At 37.9% G+C, this 22,400-nt stretch overlaps 1 protein-coding gene across 1 annotated transcript in view; it reads right to left on the bottom strand.

Annotated features, from left to right (window-relative positions):
* The window catches only part of SETX (senataxin), a 101,087-nt gene extending 80,768 nt beyond the window's left edge, over positions 1-20,319 (bottom strand). The window contains exons 1-3 of the mRNA XM_006894414.1: positions 20,143-20,319; positions 11,805-12,015; positions 2,454-2,563 (exon numbers count right to left, since the gene is read on the bottom strand). Coding sequence (XP_006894476.1) covers positions 2,454-2,563; positions 11,805-12,015; positions 20,143-20,319 — 498 coding nt within the window. The remainder of the gene's footprint in view (positions 1-2,453; positions 2,564-11,804; positions 12,016-20,142) is intronic.
* Positions 20,320-22,400: the final 2,081 nt, after the last annotated feature.

Below are 22,400 nucleotides of genomic sequence, written 5' to 3'. Positions count from 1 at the left end.
ATGGAAATCCAAATTCTCTGTAAATGTTCATTATTTTAAAAAAAAAAAAAATAAAACAACCCAAACATATTTGCAATGAGTAAGTCACTGATTGTGAAAAATTCATTCTATCTCCAGCTCCATTTCTGTCACCAAGTCCATGTTTTCCAACTACTGAATCTTCTCTGTTCCCAACTTTTGCATTCCAGTCACCCATTACTATCAATCCATCTTGATTGCACATTCAATCAATTTCCGACTGTAAAAGTTGGTAGAAATCTATTTCCCGTTCTTTGGCTCTGGTTGTTGGTGCATATATCGGATTTTTTTAAAAAAAAATATGTGTATGTACATAGATTTATGTATATATATTTTAAAGGTTTTGCTTCTGTACAGAACCCAGACTAAAACAAGCTATTTACCTGCCACAAGTGTTTCTTCTTCTGGTAAATACATGTTCAAATCTTAATCAAGTTTTCTTTTTAGGCTAAAAAAGTATTCTTAACTTGTTTATGCTTTATGATATACTCTTGGAAGCTTTCTGAATTTGTTTTTTATATTTTTAAATTATATATATAATTCTGTCTTGGTAGATTTTTCTGGCTCTCTTCTTTTGACACTCTTCAGGTCCTTATAATCTGAAACTGTATTTTTCAGTTCCAAGGGCGTAATGCTGAAATCTCTTAACAATAATAATGACTTTAAGGTGACCAATAAACATAGTTTGTGACATGTAGAGGTGCTAGCTATAAGGCTGAAAGTTGAAATCTACCAATTCAAGTAAGGGAGAAAAATGGGTTGTCTTCTCCCTTAAATGTATAGTCTCAAACTGGCTATGTTACCGGGGGGGGGGGGGGGGGAAGATTTATGCCTCAGAAACTCAGTGGAGGACTGTTATGACTCAGAGCTGACTTCACAGTAGTGGGTTATTGCTTTATGTTGAGAATACTTACTTTAATGAATTTCTCTATTTTTCTCTATAGTTTTAACAATACTACTAACTGCATATTTTGAGGTATTTTAATCAGAAATGTTATTTTAAATTGCTCACAGGTGACACTCTGGTGAATTTCACAGGTGATTTAACTGCATAGGAAAAGGCTGCCCATCCTTCTTTCATGGAGTAGCTGGTAAATTCAAACCTCATGTCTTTGAGATGACAGTGCAGCTCCTTACCATGAAGCAAATCACAAAGGAGGAGACTTTCCATCTTTTTCCCATGGCGCAGCTAGTAAATTTGAACCATGTGCCTTTGAGAATGCACGGAGGCTGCATGAGGCTACCATAGCACCCTAGCTCTCTCATAAGATAATGAAAACCTGGCATGCTCTAATCTAATGAAAACATCTTCAGTGTTCTCAACTGTCATCTGTGTAACTCCATTAGTTAAAGTTACTGATTCCAGATTACTGGTAATACTATAGTTTCTTTGTACTCAGTTTTATTTTGAGTTACAAACTCTACCAGAGTCTCACTCTATATCTCTTTCACTATCTTTAGAATTCACTTAGTATTCTATTCAGTATGGATCTTTTTCCACCCTCAAACATGTACGGGAGAATCGAATCTGACTGGCACAGAAGAGACTGCCCCTCCTTCTCCAGGGGAGCATCTGATGGATTCAAACTGCACATCATCAGGATTGCAGTGCAGCTTCTTGTCACTAGGCCACCGGAGGTCCCTTCATTATGGGTCATAATGTGACAAGTTTTACACTGACTTGTATGAATATTTTATCAGACTTATTATCTACAGAAAAATTTATTAAATATCTAATTTCAGGTTTTAAGTTCTCTCCCTTAAATGCTCTGAAAATGTCACTATCTTCTTGCATCCAATATGAATGCTACAAAACTGATGTCAGTATGATTGTTACATTTCTGTATATTATAGGGTTACTCTGCCAACCCAAAAGCACGCAATTAAAAACTAGCATATGCTCCAATGGAAAATGATGGACTCCTAAGATTTACTGCCTTGAAAACCCACTGGAGAATCAGTTGTGTCAGCTCCAATTTAAAGATACACAGCAATAAGTAAGTACAAGCATATGAAGGTGTATTTTTTACATGGTAACTTCATGTTATGACTGGGACAAGAAGGCAAGGAAATCAAGAAAAAACTGTCCTCATTCATTGACTCAGTTATATATAAATAAATACTCTCATTTGTGTTTGAGATTGAGCACCCTGCCATCTTGGATATCCTCTTCCAGGAGCCCATTAAACTCTCTACTTATGTATGCTAAGTGAGGAAAAAGTATAGTTAGGAAAAAGATCTGGAAAGTATCTTTTCTATAATAAATGTCTATTACAATCTTACATTAAATTTACTTACAACATACGTGAGGGTAAGCTATAAACTGCTATCAACTTGACAGCACATAACAAGTACAGAAGAAGAGAACAAATACCAAAGTCTTTTCTATTTCTTAACAATCATATTACCCACAACTTCCTTGTGCACATACTCACCATTTCATTAGGATGAACCAGAAACAAATAGATTCCCGGATGTTTGTCAAAAACCTGAAAGGAGCAATTGGCTTGTTCCATCCGACAAAGAGCTTCAACACATAATTCATCTAAATAAAAAAAGAAAGCAGTAAATATGTCTTACCAAGATATCAAGACACTCTAAACCTTCAAGTACAGAACAATATTCCTTTCTTTTTTTGTTGCTTTAAACTAAAATATTCAAATAGTGATAGTAGGAATGTGGGACAATTTTTTACCTAACAGTCAATCACCAATCATGCAAGTTACAGCCTCTGAAAACCTGCTTAAGGTTACAAGTCAAATCAGTTATGAACCAGTAACAACTGGATGGCACACAGGAACAATTAATCCGCTGACAAGAGTGAATTATTATTAATTATTGAGTAGCTTACTTACTAGTCATCTTTTTTTATTAATTTTAATAAAAGTTTACAGAGACTTAGGGATTCCAGTCATTCATTGTTGCACTTTTCTCCCTATCCCCTCCCTCCAATTCACTCTTCTCCTTGAAAAAACTTCCTTTATTATTATTAATTTGAATGAAAATTTACAGAGACTTTGGATTTCCATTCATTCACTGTTGCACTTTTCCCCCTACCCACCCCTATTACACTCTTCTCTTTGAAAAGTAAAAGAAAAATTCTTTAATTTTTTACAATCCCTCCCCCCAGGTCCACTCCACTATGCAGCCTTCATTCTGGACTCCTGTCATGACAATAATACCTAATCACATATTCCTTTTAAACAGTTTTCTCCTTATCTGTTTAAATGCAGTATACATTATTGAACCCATCTTTCTCAATCTCCCCCCAACCCTGATGTCAGTCCTGTTTTAGAACAGTGGCACTATGGAGTATTTGTCTTTTTGTGACTGAGATATTTCACTCAGCATAATGTCCTCCAGTGTCATCCATTTTGAATAATATTTCATGAGTTCCTTGTTTTTCAATGTTGCATAGTATATTCCATTGTGTGAATATATTACAGCTTCGTTTCCAACTCCTTGCTACTGTGAACGAAGCCATGATAAACATGGGTGTGAATAAATCTGCTTGGGTGGCAGTATGGTCTCTTTGGGGTAAATTCCCAGTAGTGGAATTGCTGGTTCAAATGGTATTTCCATTTTCAATTTTTGAGAAAGCGCCATACAGCCTTTCATAGTGGTTGCACCATTTTACTCTCCCACCAACAGTGAAAAAGGGTTCCAGTTTCTCCACAACCTCATCAGCATTTGATGTTTGCTGTTCTATTAAATTTTGCTATTCTTACTGGGGTGAGATGATATCTCATAGTTGTTTTGATTTGCATCTCTCTTAGAGCTAGGGGTTTTGAACATTTCTTCATGTGTTTGTGTGCCATCTGAATGTCTTCTTTGGTTAAGTGTCTGCTCATATCCTGTGCCTGTTTTTCAATTGGGTTATTTACTTTAATCTTGTTGTGGTGCACTAACCATCTTCTAACACTGCTGTTGAGTGGGAGTTGACCTATCACTTTCTCCTATAGAACACCAGGTGGATCTGAACAAGGCTTTAGGACTTCCGTGTAGCTTCATACTAGTAGACCACCAAATCTCCCCTCTTTCACACTAAGCGTAATTATTTTCATGGAGTATCTTCCTAGATGTATGGTTGTAAGTACAATGCTGATGATACATTGTTTTGGTACATCTGCACCTTACTTAGTAGTGATGAAAGTAAACTTTTTTTTTTTTAAGAGTCAACGTTGCGTAATTATTTTCATGGAGTATCTTCCTAGATGTATGGTTGTAAGTACAATGCTGATGATACATTGTTTTGGTACATCTGCACCTTACTTAGTAGTGATGAAAGTAAACTTTTTTTTTTTTAAGAGTCAACGTTTATCTTAAACAACTAGCTGTCCTAACACAACTGACTGACTAATCCATCTTTTCCCACATGATATATGTAAATGCTACTATCACCAGACACTTAATTCTCCAAATACATTATGGCTGATTTCTGGCCTCTCTATTCTATTGCACTAGGGTATGCTGGCATCATTCAATCCCTATTCCTTTATAGAAAATTCTTCATTCTTTTAGAGAAGTGTTCTGGAAAGACTCAGACCAATCACTTTAAGTTTGGTAACATTGAAAACAAATCTGTTGTTGCTGTCATTTGCCGTCAAGTCATCTGCAACTCATAGCAACCCCATGCAAAAAAGCTCTGAAGCCTGGGATATCCTGAGCCAGTCTCACTGAATCTGACACACCTACCTCCATTACCCTCCATTACTGTGTCAATCCATCTCATCCAGGATCTTCCTCTCTTGCACAGACTCTCCATCCTTCACAGCATGATGTCCTCTCCAAGGACTGGTCCCTCCTGGACACATTCCCAAAGTATGTGAAACAGAGCTTCAAAATCCCAGTATCCAAGGAGAAATTTGGTTTCACTCTCTCCAACATAGACCTATTTGTTCTCTTGGCAGTCCATGTTCAATACCATTCTTCAGCACCACAACTTAAAGGCATATATTCATTTTCTGTCATCCTTAGTCACTGTACAGCTCTTTGATGAATAAGTAAAGACTAAGGCACACCTTAGTCTCTAGACTGTCATCATTGTTTTTCCCACTCCTTGAAAGCAGATTTTCCCAGTAAAATTGATCTTTTTATTCCTGACTGCTAGTGTCAAGAGTGTTGACAGGAGAGCCGAGCTACCTGAAATTGTTAACAAACTCAGTATCTTCTCCATCTATCATGGTGCTACTGACTGGTGAAGAATCTTTTCACCTTCTGGATGATAAATTTCAATCCACACTGAATCCTTGCCTTTCTATAGCAAACACCTCATGTCCTCCTCAATTTCAGCAAGCAAGGCAGTGTCATCTGCGTATCACAAGTCGTTGATGAGTCTTCCTCCAATTTTGATGTCACATTTCTTCCTCATAAAGCTCAGCCTCCTGAATGATATATTCCACATACAGACTGAAAAGTATGGAGACAGGATACATGCCTGATGCATTCCATTCCTGATTTTCTACCATGCAGTTGTTTGCTTGCTCTGTTCTGAGGACTCCTTCCTGATGTGAGTACAGATTTCACACTGGCACAATCAAATGTTTTGGGATTCCCATTCTCCTCAAGGTTAACCACAATTAATTGTGATCCATACAAATACCTCTGCATAGTCAATGAAACACAGGTAGACATCCCTCGGGTACTCTCTGCTTTTAGTCGATGATTTCTAACAAGTTTTGCAGTGAGAAATCGATCACAAATGTAACCAAGATACATTAATAATAATGGGTGGTTGGGATGCAAAAATTGGGAACTGGGGAAAGGATCAGTAGTCGGAAAGTATGGACTTAGTGACAGAAATGAGGCTAGAGACAGAATGACAGAATTCTGCACAATGATTTATTAATGAAAAATACCTTTCATAAGAAACATAAATGCAGACTATACACATGGATTTCACCCTAAGGTATGCACTGGAATCAGGCTGATTACATCTGTGGAAAGAATTGTTGGAGAAGCTCAATATCAGCTGTGAAAACTAGGCCACGTGCTATAATTGTGGAAAAGACTATCAACTACGCATACACAAGTTCAAACTAAAGCTAAAGGTGGTTAAACCAAGTCCACAGGAACCAAAATTTGACCTTGAGTCTATCCCATCTCAATTTAAAAACCATCTCAGGATCAGATTTGAGACCTTGAACAATGATAACAAAGACCAGATGAGCTGTGGAAGGCTATCAAGAATATCATCCATGAAGAATGAAAAAAGTCATTATAAAGACAGAAGAGGAAGATTGAGATGGAGGTCAGAAAAGAATATAAATATTGCACTAGAGCTCCGAGAAGCAAAAGCAAAGATAAGAATGAAGTAGTTAAGGAGCTGAATAGAAGATTTCAAAGGGCTTCTCAGCAAGACAAAGCAAAACATAATGAAATGTGCAAAGAGCTGGAGTACAAAAATTAAAAGGGTCGAACTCACTCAGCACTTCTTAAGTTGAAGGTACTAAGAAAAAATTCAAGCCTTGAGTTGCAATAAATACTTAAGGACACTACAAACAGAATATTGCATGATCCAGGAAGCGCTAAAAAGACAATAGAAGGAGTACACAGAGTCACTATACCAAAAAGAATTGGTTGACACAAAACAATTTCATGAAACAATTTATGATCAAGAGGCAATGGTGGTGAAGAAGTTGAGGCTGCTCTGAAGGACTTGGTAAAAAACAAGGCCTGAAGAACTCATGGAATATCAACTGGTACATTTCAATAAACTTGATGCTGCCCTGGACCTGTTTGCCAAGTCGTCCCAACAAATCTGGAGGACAATCCCTGTTTATTCCCATTCCCAAAAAAAGGTGATCTGGTAAGAGTTTGGAAATCATCAAATAATATCACTAATATCTCACACAAGCAAATGTCTGCTGCAGATTATCCAAAAATGACTGGCAACAGTATATTGACAGAGAACTACCAGAAATAGAAGCTGGGTTTGGAAGGGATCATGGCACTAGAAACATTATTTCCAATGTCAGACAGTTACTGGCCAAAAGCAAAAATAATACTATAGTGGTATCATTCACTACAGGGAAGAAGAATAACAAGAGCAAGAGAAACACTTCTGGATATATTATTCTTGAATAGAAGCTTGGAAAATGTCTTAAAATTTCATACCTATTTAATATTTATTGTTTTACAAGCAACAAATGCTGGCGAGGTTGTGGAAAAACAGGAACCCCTATTCACTGTTGGTGGAAGTGTAAAATGGTGCAACCACTGTGGAAGGTGGTATGGTACTTTCTCAAAAAGGTGCAAATAGAGATACCATTTGACCCAGCAATTCCACTACTGGGAATATACCCCAAAGAGACCATAACTGCAACCCAAGCAGATATATTCACACTCATGTTTACTGCTGAGTTATTCACAATAGCACAAGGATTTGGAAACAACCCAGGTGCCCATCAAGAAACTAATGGATACCGAAGCTGTGGTATATTCACACAATGGGATACTACGCTGCATTGAAAAATAAGGAATTCATGCAGTATTATTCAAAATCGGTGACCCTGGAGGACATTATGCTGAGTGAAGTATCTCAGTCACAAAAGGACAAATACTGCATGGTGCCACTGTTGTAAAACAGGGCTGACATTGGAGTTGGGGGGAGACTGAGAAAGATGGGATAAATAATGTATCCTACACTGAAACAGATGAGGGAGAAAACTGTTTAAAAGGGATATGTGATTAGGTATTTTTGTCATGACGGGAGTCCAGAATGAAGGCTGCATGGTGGAGTGGACCTGGGGGGAGGGATTATAAAACAGTGAGAGAATTTTTCTTTTACTTTTCCAAGAGGGTAGTGTACTAGGGGAGAAGGTTGGGAGGGGAGAAAAGTGCAACAATGAATGAATGGAAATCCAAAGTCTCTGTAAATTTTCTTTGAAATTAATAGTTTAAATTTTTTTTTAAAATGTACTGATTTAGAATTAGTAATCTAATAAATTATTTAGCTTTGCTTTCCATTTTAAAAAAATGTAAAGGTTAAATAAGTAAATGAAAAATCACAAAGCAATCAGAAAAATTCATAAACTACATTAGTCTATAATACATTCTCTAGGAACTCAAACTTACAGCCAAAAAAGCAACATGTATGTTCAAGTTCATTTGTGCAGTGTGGGTGTATGTTTGTCTTACAGAATCCAGACTTGTTAAAGAGACTAAAGCCACAAAAATTCTTAATCCTGAGACAAATTTCAAACTTTGAGTTGAAACTCTCCCCTAAACTCATCTTCAAACTAAACAGCTTACTTGAATTAGTAAAGAATGTTCACCTTGAGCAATGATCTCTTTTTAAAAATTATTTGTATCAAATTTGCTTAAACTTTAAAAGTGTAACTGAACAGCCTAGCAATTCCAATCCTAAATCTAAAAAAAACAAAATGAAACAATACAGGGATGTAACCAATGCCTTTAAACTGTGTATCTGGAAACTGCTGAATAGGTATGCTGTATTTACAACACAAAAATACAGGCCGCTGCTTTTAGATGTTGATAGTCAATTACAACTCATGTGCCTGTTATGTGCTGCCAAGCTGCCTGCAAGACTCATAGTGACCTTTTATGTTCTGCAGCTCTGAACCCTGCTTCATTCTGAACAAACCTTATTGTCTCTGACACACCTACCCCAATAGCACCATCACTGAGTCAATCCACCTGATTGAGGATCTTCTCTGGCACTGTCCCTCTACTATCCCAACCATGATGTCCCTTCTCCAAGGAGTAGTCCTCCCCTGCAACATGCACAGAGTACACCAGATGGAGCTTGAGAATCCTTGCCCCCAAGAAGCACGCTGATTTCACCCTCTCTAGGATGAATCTGTTTGTTCTCCAGGCAATCCATGTTTTCAGTACTCTTCTCCAGAACCACAGCTCAAAGGCATCAATTCTCCTTCTATCATCCCTAGTCACTGTCCACATTTCTGATGCATAGCAAGTAATTGCAAAAAGACTATGGCCTGGATCAGGTCCATCTTAGTCTCCAGACCGGTATCACTGCTCTTCAGTACTCTGGAGGGGTCCCTGACAGCAGACTTTCTCAATGCAATTCATCTCTTGACTGCCGGGCTGCTTGTACCAAGAGTGTTGATTGTAGAGCTAAGCAAACTAAAGCTGTTAACAATCTCAGTCTCTTCACCATCTATCATGATGCTGCCAATCAGTCCAGGGATAAGATCTCTGTTTTCTTGATGGTGAGCTTCAATCCATATTGAAGGCGATAGATAGTCTTTAACTTTCTGCAGCAAGCACTTCAGGTTCTCCTCAGTTTAAGCAAGCAGGGTTGTGTCATCTGTATAACACAGATTGTTGATGAGTCTTCCTGTAATTCTGATGTCACATTGCCACATTTCTCCTCATAGAGCCCAGCCTCCAGGATGACCTGTTCTGCACAGACACTGTATTACAACTCATAGCATCCCTATGAACAACAGACCTGCCCTATCCTACATCACTTTCAGGAACTCTGATATGCTCAAGCCCATTGCTACAGTCTGAGGAGCTCTGGTGGCCTAGTGGTAAGAAGGTGCGCTGCAATTCTAAAGCACACAGTTTGAATATATCAGCTGCTCTGTGGGAGAAAGATGAGACAACCTCCTCCTGTGCAATTTTACTTCCTCTAAACATCTGCTGAAGAGTCAACTATGTGTCAGTTCCAACTTGATGGCACAAAACAACAATTAGTACATTACTTTGTCAATCCTTCTTGCTGAGAGTCTTTTCTTTCTCTGACCATACATATATTTAAAATAAAGATTCCTGTAGGTTAAAAGAAACTATATACGCACACGTATATAACATATGCATATGTGTATCTATATAAGCATTTGGTTTATATATTATATGTAAACCAAATACAGTATGACCTGACTAGACTATAAATAAATCAGGCAAAAAACACTTTGTGAACCTACTGGGAATATCTGAACACAGACCACACACTATTGTTAAGAGTTTGTTGGAAATGCAAATATAAAATATTAAACTCTAGACACCTCTATTTTATACCATGATGATTAGTGTAATTGACTGTAGACTAATACAACCAAGAATGCATTTTGTGGTCCCAGGAGCACATGACAATACCTGGTAATACTTTTGGTGTCATACTAGGAGACTTTATGGTAAACAACAACAACTGGGAGAGAGTGGATTGTGTCAATCATATCTCGTGAAATAAAACTAAGAAATGCTATATAATATCTTACAATGTAAAATGCACAGCCTCATAATAAAACAAAGAACCATCCAGTTCAAAATGTCAATAATGCTAAGGTTAAGAAATTGTAGACACAAATTTTAAGATGAAAATGAAGTGAATGAGCAGGTAAAACACATATATTCTTTAAAGCAAACAGAACTGTTAAAAACTGTAAAATCTACGTAACAGCTTTATCATGTTCACTGTACAATTTTCTCGACCACTCTATGTCCAGGTTGGGTTCAGAAGGGGTCGTGGTACTAGGGATATTGTAGCTGATGTTAGATGGATCTTGGCTGAAAGCAGGGAATACCAGAGGAATGTCTATCTGTGTTTCATTGACGATGCAAAAGGCATTTGACTGTGTAGATCTTAACAAACTATGGCTGACTCAGAAGAATGGGAATCCCAGAACACTTGATCGTTCTAATGCGAAACTTATACTTGGACCAGGAGGCAGTCGTCAGAACAGAGCAAGGGAACACGGCATGGTTCAAAATTGGGAAGGGTGTACGCCAGGGATGCATCCTATCTCCATACCTTTTCAACCTATATGGAGAACAGATTAGATTATCCGGGAAGCTGGGCTCTATGAGGAGAAATGTGGGGTCAAGATTGGTGGACGATTTATCAACAACCTGCGTTATGCGGATGACACAACCCTGCTTGCTGAAACTGAAGAAGACCTGAAGCGCCTGCTGCAGAGTGTCAAGGACTGCAGCCTACAATATGAATTGAGGCTCAATGTCAAGAAGACAAAGATTCTCACCAGTGGACCAACTGTCAGCATCAGGATGGATGGTGAAGAAATTGAGATTGTACACAGCTTTAGTTTGCTTGGCTCCATAGTCAACAGTCTTGGCACCAGCAGCCAGGAAACTAAAAGGCGCATTGCCATGGGAAAGTCTGCTGTTAGGGACCTCTCCAAAGTACTGAAGAGCAATGGTGTCTCTCTGGAGACTAAGTTGCGTCTGATAAAGGCTATGGTCTTCGCAATCACTTGTTATGCATCAGAGAGTTGGACAATGACCAAGGAGGACAGAAGGAGAATTGATGCCTTTGAGCTGTGGTGCTGGAGAAGAGTATTGAGAATACCATGGACTGCTAGGAAAACAAACAGATTTGTCCTGGAAAGGGATAAACCAGGTGGCTCCTTGGAGGCAAGGATTCTGAGGCTCTAACATACTTTGGACGTGTTTTGAGGAGAGACCTGTCCTTTGAGAAGGTCATGCTTGGGAGGGTGGAGGGACAGTGCAGGAGAGGAAGGCCCTCTACGAGGTGGATTGATTCAGTGACTGGGATAATTGGGATGGGAGTGTCAGAGACAGTGCGATTGGCACAGGACAGAGCAGAGTTTAGGACTGTTGTACACAGGGTTGCTATGAGTCGCAAGCGACTCGATGGCACATAACAACAACAAAAACTATATATATGAAAACTTCTGATAATAAAATGTTGGGGGAAAATAGTGTAAGTACACACATTTTAAGGTAAGCCTTCGAATTTTCAATATAGATAAACCAAAATATATCCAATTTTTAAGTAGCAAAACTAATTTAACTTGAAAAATACCCAAGATACTCACTAACACGCTCATGTAGGAGAAGGTATGGGTATTTTAATATTTCAAGAAGAGGAACTCGAAGCTTATTTTCAAAGTCTTGGCCAGTGAAGTCAAATAAATGTGTTTCTCCATTGTTGTCTACTATGTATAATTCATCATCATCTCCAATTTCTGCTTTCATGGATTTTTCAAAGTGATTTACGAGGCGTAAGGTTTCTAATTCCCATAAAACCTATAGGAAAAGAAAAAGAATGTGTTTTAGATCTTATCAACAAAATATGTTGATGATTGCCTTTGTTTTTAAAACAGTTTCTCTACTGAATCAGGGACATATTAGATACAAAGCCAATTTTAAATTTATACTAGTCAATTCTATTTTTAAATGTTTTCACAAATTGGCATGCAGCAGTCGTCTCAAGGTAAAATATATCTACCATTATCAATAAAACCTATTTCAATTATTTACACTTAAAGTTGAAAAAATCATTTATCCTGAACATGAAAAAACTTTAATAAATTTAAATTAATTATACAAAACGCATTACTTGGTAGTTTTTCCCCTTGAAAAGGTTAAAAAAAATTTCAACTATACAACTAATAGACATCAGTCACAACATAATCCTGGATCAGGCCATATTGTCCAGATGACTGTGCTTATGCGAACCCTATACTTGGACCAGGAGACAGTTGTCAGAACTGATCAAGGAAACGCTGCATGGTTAAAAACTGGGAAGGGTATATGCCAGCAATGTGTCGTATCTCTTTACCTTTTCAATCTATATGCAAATTAGATTGTCAGGGCGTCTGGGCTTTATTAAGAAAAACATGGCGTCAGCATTAGAGGAAGACTCATCAACAACCTGCGTTATGCAGATGACACAACCCTGCTTGCTGAAACTGAGGAGAACTTGAAGCATTTGCTGTAGAAGGCCAAAGACTTCAGCCTTCAATATGGACTGAAGGTCAACATCAAGAAAATAAAGATTCTCATCACTGAGTCGATTAGCAGCATCATGATAGATGGTGAAGAGACTGAGATTGTTAACAGCTTTAGTTTGCTTGGCTCTACAATCAACACTCTTGGTACAAGCAGCCAGGAAATCAAGAGATGAATTGCATTGGGAAAGTCTGCTGTCAGGAACCCCTCCAGAGTACTAAAGAGCAACGATATCCATCTGGAGACTAAGATGCACTTGATCCAGGCCATAGTCTTTGCAATTACTTGCTATGCATCAGAAATCTGGACAGTGACTAGGGATGACAGGAGAATTGATGCCTTTGAGCTGTGGTTCTGGAGAAGAGTACTGAAAACATGGATTGCCTGGAGAACAAACAGATTCATCCTAGAGAGGGTGAAATCAGCGTGCTTCTTGGGGGCAAGGATTCTCAAGCTCCATCTGATGTGCTCTGTGCATGTTGCAGGGGAGGACCAATCCTTGGAGACAAATGTCATGCTTGGGAGGGTGGAGGGACAGCACAAGAGAGGGAGATCATCGATGACATGGAATGACTCAGTGACTGGGGTCAAGGGGGTAGGTGTGTCAGACAATAAGATTGGCACAGGATAGAGCAGGGCTTAGGGCTGTTTACATACGGTCACTATGATTCATGGGCAACTCGATGGCACATAACAACAACAACATTATCATAGAGCAAGAGAAACCATTGCATGTTATACAAAATAAAATTCACATGTGCCAGAAATGAAAGAACAAAAACATAAACCTTAGAACTGACACTAATGTTCAGTAACCTAAGTAACAGTGGCCACAAATGCCACTGACCAAAACAAAGATAGTGGCTGTTTATCATTTAACAGGCTTTCACACTTTGACATCAGAAATACAAGTTTTTCCAATTACATGGGAGCACATTTCAACATTCAAGAGTGGAGAGGGTAGATATGCCAATCTATACGGAGGCGGGAAAGCTACTGTTTGCCCAACATTGAGAAAATCAGCTTTCTAGAGACTCTGACAAAAGTTACACAGAAACCAGAGTGGTTAACTAGCTGCCTGTGTCAACAATTTCAGTGGAAGATGACCAAATCCCAAGACTGAATGCAAAAACTTAGGGACTGAATGGGTGGTGGTGGTGGTGGTGGTGGTGGTGGTGGGTGTTAAGCAAGTCTTATCTTTAAATACAAAATAAAATCAAGAAGTTATGAAAGTCCTTAGTCAAAATAACAGTCCACAGTCATAGAGTCCTGCCACTGGGTGGGAAGAACACAAGATTTAGATTGTTGTTTCTTCTAAGAATTCAACAAAAAAATCTTTACTGATTTCAACTGCAGGACAGGATTCCAATGAGTATGTCATATGTAGTAAAGTACTGTTTAGTTTTGTGTTCAAATCCTAAACAAATTGTGCTTCTTATTATGGTAACAATGAACAGAATAAAAGAACTCCTACTAATGCTTACAATCTAAAAAGACTTCTATCGAGGAGGCAGAATTCATACAAGAAATTATGCCACTCAGATTCCCATTTTTCTAAGAAGGTGTCTTCAGTATCTATGAATCACCAAGAAATAAGCTATGAAGACACATTTCAGAAGATAAAAACATAGAAACTAAATGACATTACTGTGACTGGGAGATTTGGTAAGTTCAGTTATGAGTTTCCAACTCTCTAGACTTAAAAAAAGAAGAAATCTATTCAGGCATTATGTAGATTATGTCCCAATATTACGGCAACAAGAATCAGGCTTCCAAGGATCGGACGATCATTATACTATTCATGTTGTTCACTGCTCTTTATATCCTTGCTCAAACTCCCATGTACTCTTGTTCATGCTTTCACCACAACTACCTTGTTAAATAATGTTTTCTAGCTTGTTCTAGTGATCTTCTGCTTCCATGGCTTGTTATTTGGAGGCCTCTCCACGGATTAATAGTGAATATCATCTGACTGCTAAAACAAAACAGTAAATGTGTATTTTCCATTAGACTCTCTGTCTCCTTTACAGATTCCATTATTATTAGGCCCTGTAATCTCCATGTTTATGTCCAGGAAGCTGCCCTCAGCCACTGCAAAGATGAGGCCCATCTTGGTGCCCGAGTGCTTATGGCATTTCTTGGCACATGTATCAATGCTAATGAAGTAGCCTGAGATCTTGGTCAGCAGCACGGCCAAGCACCAGCACTCAGTGAGGGTCACCAAGATAGGGCTGGGGCTAGGCCACAACTGACAATGGAGCCTCCTATGCCACCAGTGTCACACACAGCTGCTGCTTCAGTCACTGGGTCAGCTCTAAGTAATTTATCTGTCTAGTGAGCTTTTCCTTAGGTGGAAAATGGAGAAATTTAAAGGCATACCTCATACATAAAATTTAAACAAAGCAATCATTAACAGACAGCTTGAGTGACCTAGTGGTATCCAGGAGTTATGCTGCTAACCAAAGTGAGGTGGTTCAACTACACCAAGAACTACTTCAAGAAAGAAAGATGGGCAATTATGCTGAGTGAAGTATCTTCAGTCAGTCACAAAAGGACAAATACTGCATGGTGCCACTGTTGTAAAACAGGGCTGACATTGGAGTTGAAGGGAGACTGAGAAAGATGTGATAAATAATGTATCCTGCATTGAAACAGATGAGGGAGAAAACTGTTTAAAAGGGATATGTGATTAGGTATTTTTGTCATGACTGGAGTCCAGAATGAAGGCTGCATAGTGGAGTGGACCTGGGGGGAGGGATTGTAAAACAATGAGAGAATTTTTCTTTTACTTTTCCAAGAGGATAGTGTACCGGGGGGGAGGGTTGGGAGGGGAGAAAAGTGCAACAATGAATGAATGGAAATCCAAAGTCTCTGTAAATTTTCATTGAAATTAATAATAAATTTTTTAAAAAAACACCAAAAACAAACCACAATGAGATACTGTTTTACTCCCACCAGAATAGCTATGATTTTTTTTTTACCGAAAGAAATCCACATGTTCAATGCAATCCTGATACAGATTAACAAAATCATTCTTCAAAGAGACAGAAAAGGCAATTTCTCGTTTTCTTTGGAAAGTAACGAAACCCTAAGAAGCGAAATTCTTCTGAAGAAAAAAGATGATGTAGGAGGCATCACACTCCCTGATCTCAAAGCCTACTAAAGACTATTACACAGCTGCAGTTGTCAAAACAGGATGGTACTGGTAAAAGGACAGGAACACAGACAATTGGAGTAGAATTGAGAACCCAGAAATCAACCCATCTATACTGGTATTTGATAATCAAATTGTTCTTCTTAGACAACAAAAAAACCCTAATAAATGAAGAAACATTAGCCTCTTTTTTACAAGTAGACATCTACCTGTAAAAATCTGAAACAGAACTCACATCTCAAACATTAAACAAAAAAACACTTCAAGGTGTATTAGAGAGCAAAGGGTAAAACCTAAAACTATAAAGATTATCATAGACAATAGGAACTAATCTACAAGTCCTAGTCTATAGCATAAGCAGGTTTGGAAAAATAGCAAAAAATATACAACAGGGAGAAGATAAAATAGACAAATGGGATCTTCTAAATATCAAATCTCCATGTATATTAAAAATTTTTCCAGCACAGTGAAAAGCAAGTCCACTAACTGGGAAAATCATGATAACGACATTTCAGACTAACGTCTCATAACTAAAGTTTACAGAATACTACAGAGACTCTATGAGAAAAAGTCTGATAACTTTGGGCAAGTCTCTTCACAGAGGAGGACACCTGGATGACTAACAAACACATGAGAAAATGTTTCACATCACTGAACAGAGAGATGCAAACATCAAATCATCAATGATATACCATCTTACCCCAGCAACAAAAGCAAAGTCCAACAGGACAGCAAACCTTGGTGAAGATGCGGAGAAACTCTCAGGCACTGATAGTGGGATTGTAAAATGGCACAGTCACTAAGGGAAGCAGTATGATGTTTCTTCAAATAGTTGCACACAGAAATCCCAAAGAAGCTATTCCACTGCTAGGATTATATCCCAGGGAAATCAGAGTTGATACAAAAACAGAGACATGTACACCTATTTTCATAGAGTACACAAAAGTTACAGAAATGGAAGCAACCCAAGAGCCTATCAATTGATAGAGAAACTGTGGTACAGTCACATGATGGAATACTTTGCAGCACTAAAAACCAAATATTCGTAAAATACAAAACAACATTAAAAAGTCTAGAGAGCATTATCTTGAATGAAATAACTCAGTCACAAAAGGACAAACATTGCATAAGATCTCTACTGTGATATTAGGAGATACCAAGCAGGATTATTTATCGATTTGAGGGACAGAGGTGCTGTATGTACATACAGCCAGCCTGAAGGCACATGATTCAAATCCACCAGTTGCTCCACAGAAAAAAAATGGACAATCTCTTCCTGTGTAATATATTGTTGTTACTGTTGTTTTAGGTGTCGTCAAGTAATGTAGAACATGTAACAACCCTGTGAAAAACAGATGTGAACTCTTTCTGGTCTGATGCTAGCCTCATCAGCTCCAACATATCTGAGCCCACTGCTGCAATCACACTGTCAAACTATCTTGTTGAGGATCTTCCCTGCCTTTGCTGATCCTCTACCTTTCCAAGCATTGTGTCCCATTCCAAAGAATAGCCTCTCCCTTGTCAAAGTATGTGAGATGAATCTTCCAACGAAAATTCTGGCTGCACTTTTCCCAAGACATATCTGTTTTCCTTCTGGTAGTCCATGGGATATTCAGTACTCTTTTCCAATATCATTATTCAAAGGCATCAATTATTCTTGTAAACCTTATTCAATGGCCAGCACTCAAGAGGCATGGCAAGTGACTGAAAAGATCATAGTCTGAATTAGGCACACCTTAGTCTTCAAACTAACATCACTGCTCCTGAGTACTTGGGAGAAGCCTGACAGTAAACTTTCCCAATGCAAATATATCTCCTGGATGCTAGTACCAAAGGTGGTGACTATAAATGTACTGCTTCTGTATACCCTAAAGAAACTATAACTGCCACCCAGACAGATATATGCACATCCATGTTTATTGCGGCTTTGTTCACAATTGCAAAGAGATGGAAACAAGCTAAGTGCCCATCAACTAAAAAACGGATAGAGAAGCTGTGGTAGTCACACAATGGAATACTACGCTGCACTGAAAAACAAGAACTCAAGCAGTATTATGCAAAATGGGTGACCCTGGAGTACACTATGCTGAGAGAAACATTTCAATCACGAAAGGACAAATACTGCATAGTGCCACTGTTGTAAGAATGAGAAGGACTGGATAAATTATGTATACTGCATTGAAACAGATGAGGGACAGAACTGTTTATAAGCGATAAATGATTGGGTATTATGGTCATGACAGGAGTCCAGAATGAAGGCTGCATAGTGCAGTGGGGATTGTATACCAATGAAACAATTTTTCTTTTTACTTTTCAAAGAGAAGAGCGAATTGTGGGGGCGGGGTGGGCAGGGAGAAAAAGGCAACAATGAATGAATGAATGGAAAGCCAAAGTCTCTGTAAATGTTTATTAAAATTAATAAAAATAAAATTGTAAAACATTTACTGCCTCTGAAAACCTGCTAAAGGATCAGTTATGAGTCGATTCCAACTTGATGGTACATAACAAAAATGAGGAAAACATATGTCCATACCTTCTTACTGCTAGTACCAAAGGTGTTGATTATGGATCCAAGCAAGATGAAATTGTTGACAATTTCAGTCTTCTCTCCATCATCATGATGTTGTGCCTATTGGTCCAGTGGTGAGGGGTTTTGTTTTCTTGATGTTGAGATGTAACCCATATTGAAGGCTGTAGTCTTTGATTCTGTAAGCAAGGGCCTTATATTTTTTTTCCACTTTCAGCAAGAAAGGTTGTTTCATTTCCATAACACAGGTTGTCCAGTATTCCTCCAACTCTGATGCCACTCTCTCTTCAAACTCCAGCTTCTCAAATTATTTGCTCTACATAAAGATTCAACAGTTATGGAGAAAGGATACAGTCCCTTTCTGATTTCAAACTATACAGTGTTTCCTTGCTCTGTCCAAATAACAGCTTCTTGGTCTAGGTACATTATTCTTCTGGTAGTCTCTGCTTTCAGCCAAGATGCATCTAGTGCCATGAACTCTTCTAAGCCCAGACTAAATTTCTGGCAGTTCTTTGATAATGTACTGTTCTAGCTGTTTTCTGATATCTTCAGCAATATTTTGCTTGCATGTGTTATTAATGCTACTGTTCTGTAATTTCCATATTCTTGGGAATGGGAGCAAATATGGATGTCTCCCAGTCAGCTGGACAGGTGACATTCAAACTTGCTGAGTCGGGAAATCAAAGATACCATCATTGAAAAGAACAAAAGGTCATTATAAAGACAGGGGAGAAAGAAAAAACCCCCAAAATGGGTATCAGAAGAGACTCTGAAAATTACACCAGAGCATCAAGAAACTAAGAGATGTCAAAGTAAATGAGATGAAAGAAGATTTCAAAAAGCAATTCGAGCAGACAAAAGAGTATTATAATGGAAAGTTAAAAAAAAACTGGAGTTGGAGAATAAAAAAAGAACTTGCTTAGCATTTCTCAAATTTAAAGAACTGAAAAACAAATTCAAGTCTCAAGTTGCAACACTGAGAGATACTATGGGAAAAATCTTGAATTAGTTAGAAAACGGAAAAAATACATGAAGTCACTGTACAAAAATACGAATTGACTGACAAAAATATTTCACAAAGTACTATATGATCAAGAACCAATGGTGATAAGGGAAGTTCAAGGTGCATTGAAGGCAATGGCAAAAAAACAAGATAACAGGAATCCATGGGATACCAACTGACATGTTCCAACTAACCAGTGCACATCTGGATGTGACCTCCTTAATTATAAGAAAAAAGAACTATTAACTACTAGGGACCTATAGGAATTTAGTGGCAAGGAGTTACACTGCCAAACCAAAAGCACCAGTTGCTCCTCAGGAGAAAGATAGGCAATCTCCTCCCTTATAATTTACAGTCTCTGAAAAGGGTCAACTGTGAAATGGTTCTGACTCAATGACACAAGTCATCAATAACCAATAATGAATCATGCTATTCAGATAAACATACTATGATTAATCCCATAACTCTGTAAATTATCAAAATATTAGTTTTTTAAAAATACTATATATATAAACTTTCATAAATTAGGTTGTATAATAAAATTTTCATAAAACATGTTGCTTGAATATAAAATTCTCTCTCCAGTTTCAAATAAATTCTACTAGTAAATATGTATTATTCAGCGTCTACTTTCCCTAGCCAATGTGCAAGGTATGAGGAGCCTTCAGAGTTTAAGCTATCTGATTTCCTTAAATACTTTTTAATAAGAGTTTAACCATACTCTCCCTCGTTAATTACCTCATGTAAGAATGGCAATTCATCTCGTGCTTTGTGGTATTCAGTTACACACTCTAGGCAGTAGCAGAGGTCTTCATCAGCTGTTTGAAAGTCAGTAGTGTGGATCCGAGATGCATACCGCTTTAGGAAGTCAACAGTGGAAACACCACCTGGTGTACACCAACAACATGTGCTCATTCTGTACCTGTATTTAGAAAAGAAGACATCCAAGATGGGGGAAAAAACCAGCAAAATACCACTTCAGGTCTATTCTATATGAAGAAAAGGTACATTTCCCATCAATGACCCTGATCCTCAAAATAGCCCTACACAACAGCCAGAAATTCAGATAAGCCAAACTTATTTATTCAGAGTCACTATGGGTCATATTCAGCTCGACAGCACCTAACAACAGCAGGCAGAACATGCTACTTACTAGTCTAACAACAACTGATAAAACTTAAATCTGTACACACATGAAAATGTACAAAAAGAAAATGTAAGAACTTTGTTAGTAATAATTATCATGCTGATCATGGTGCTGTCAGGAAAGAAAGATCTGCCTCATAGCAACCCTACGTACGAAAAAGGAACAAATGTGATCCTAGGGCATCTTCACATAGAGTCCACTGTCAACACAAAGCTGTGCTAAAGAAGGTTCAAAACTAGTAGTACTAAATTCTTGAAACATACTGGATCTTGCTCAGTGTTTTAGTCTCCTAATAGGATGATTCTTTTTCTTTAATACCTTTAATATTTGGACATTGGCTTATGCTTTTTAGATTTTTGGTTGCTATCTTGCCAAAATAACTTACTATGTCTGAGGCTTAATTCCCCTCCCCCGCAAAAAAAATGTCTTAAAAAATAAAAAACAAAGCTAAAAGAAAAAAAACACTAGTAGTACTAATGGACAGAATGATCAATTATATTTTCATAGTGCAGATTTTGGAGTGTTCTATTGGTGTACTGGAACCAGAAAAAGCAGAGGAAACCTTTCACATTCACAGAGGTTATGTTCCAGAAATCCTAGAAATACAAAAAATCCATAAACAGAGATCTATACCACTAACAAAAATCCTTATAGAAAAGGACTTTTCTCTTGATTAGAAAGGACATATACACAATGTACATATATGTATCAGTGACAATTCACCTCTTTTCAATATACTATATACTCTAAAAAAGGTACAAATGGTAATAAGCTATTGTTATTAAGCTTGATATCCAACTTTTTTAAAATGCCTTCAACTTAGGGTAATCTGGTTTTTTAGCAATCACCTGCAAGTCCTAGTAATCTAAGTAAAGTAGCAAGAGAGAACCAAAAAGCCAGAGGAATTCCATTTATCATTTACCAAAAGTTTGAAGATATAGAACATATTTATCAGAACCTGAGAGAACATAAAACTGAGACTACCAAGTCTGATAAAAGTTAAGAATCCTATGGTGCCACTGTTGTAGAATGAGGCTGGCATTGGGGTGGGGGTAAGACTGAGAAAAACTGGATGAAATATGTTTACGGCATTAAAGTCTATGGGGGAGAAAATAGTCTAAAAGTATTATATTTTAGGGCATTATTTTTATCGTAGGAGTACGCAATGAGGGTTGCAGAGTGGATTATATTTGGGGGTAGGGGGTGGGGTTTGGGGAGGTGCGGGGGGATTGTGTACCAATGAGGGAGTTTTGCTTTTGCTTTTCAAGGAGAAGAGCAAAAGGGGGGAGGGTGCAGGGAGAAGGGTGCAACAATGAATGAATGGAATTCCAAAATTTCTGTAGATGTTCATTGAAATGAAAAATAAACTAAATTTAAAACAAGTTAAGAATAAAAAAAAATGTAAAAAAAAAAGAATCCAAAGAGAATATACAAAATAAGTGAGGCTCCTAAATTTGTTATCCCTAATTCAATGCACACAGAAAGCTCCCTGCCAATAAACAGTGTGTTATGGCTGAACAAAAGACAGTGTCAAAGAAAATATCAGAGTATTCTGTAGGGTCAAGAAGTAGTCAAAATACAAACACACTGAGACACGTCAAAGGGATATCGAAATTGTATGAATAACTTCAAATACAGGTCCAACTGGTAGCATCAGGATGGATGGTGAAGAGATTGAGATTGTTCACAGCTTCAGATTGCTCGGCTCCACGGTCACCCCTCTTGGCACCAGCAGTCAGGAAATCAAAAAACGTAATGCGATGAATAAGTCTGCTGTTAGGGACCTCTCTAAAGTACTCAAGAGCAACGGTGTCTCTCTGGAGACTAAAGTGCGCCTGATACAGGCCAT

This window comes from Elephantulus edwardii, unplaced genomic scaffold (assembly GCF_000299155.1).
Source record: "Elephantulus edwardii isolate Elephantulus edwardi_28Jun2011 unplaced genomic scaffold, EleEdw1.0 scaffold00141, whole genome shotgun sequence".
Taxonomy (NCBI): Eukaryota; Metazoa; Chordata; class Mammalia; order Macroscelidea; family Macroscelididae; genus Elephantulus; species Elephantulus edwardii.
Note: the sequence above shows the minus strand (reverse complement) of the source record. Positions and strands in the feature narration are given on the sequence as shown.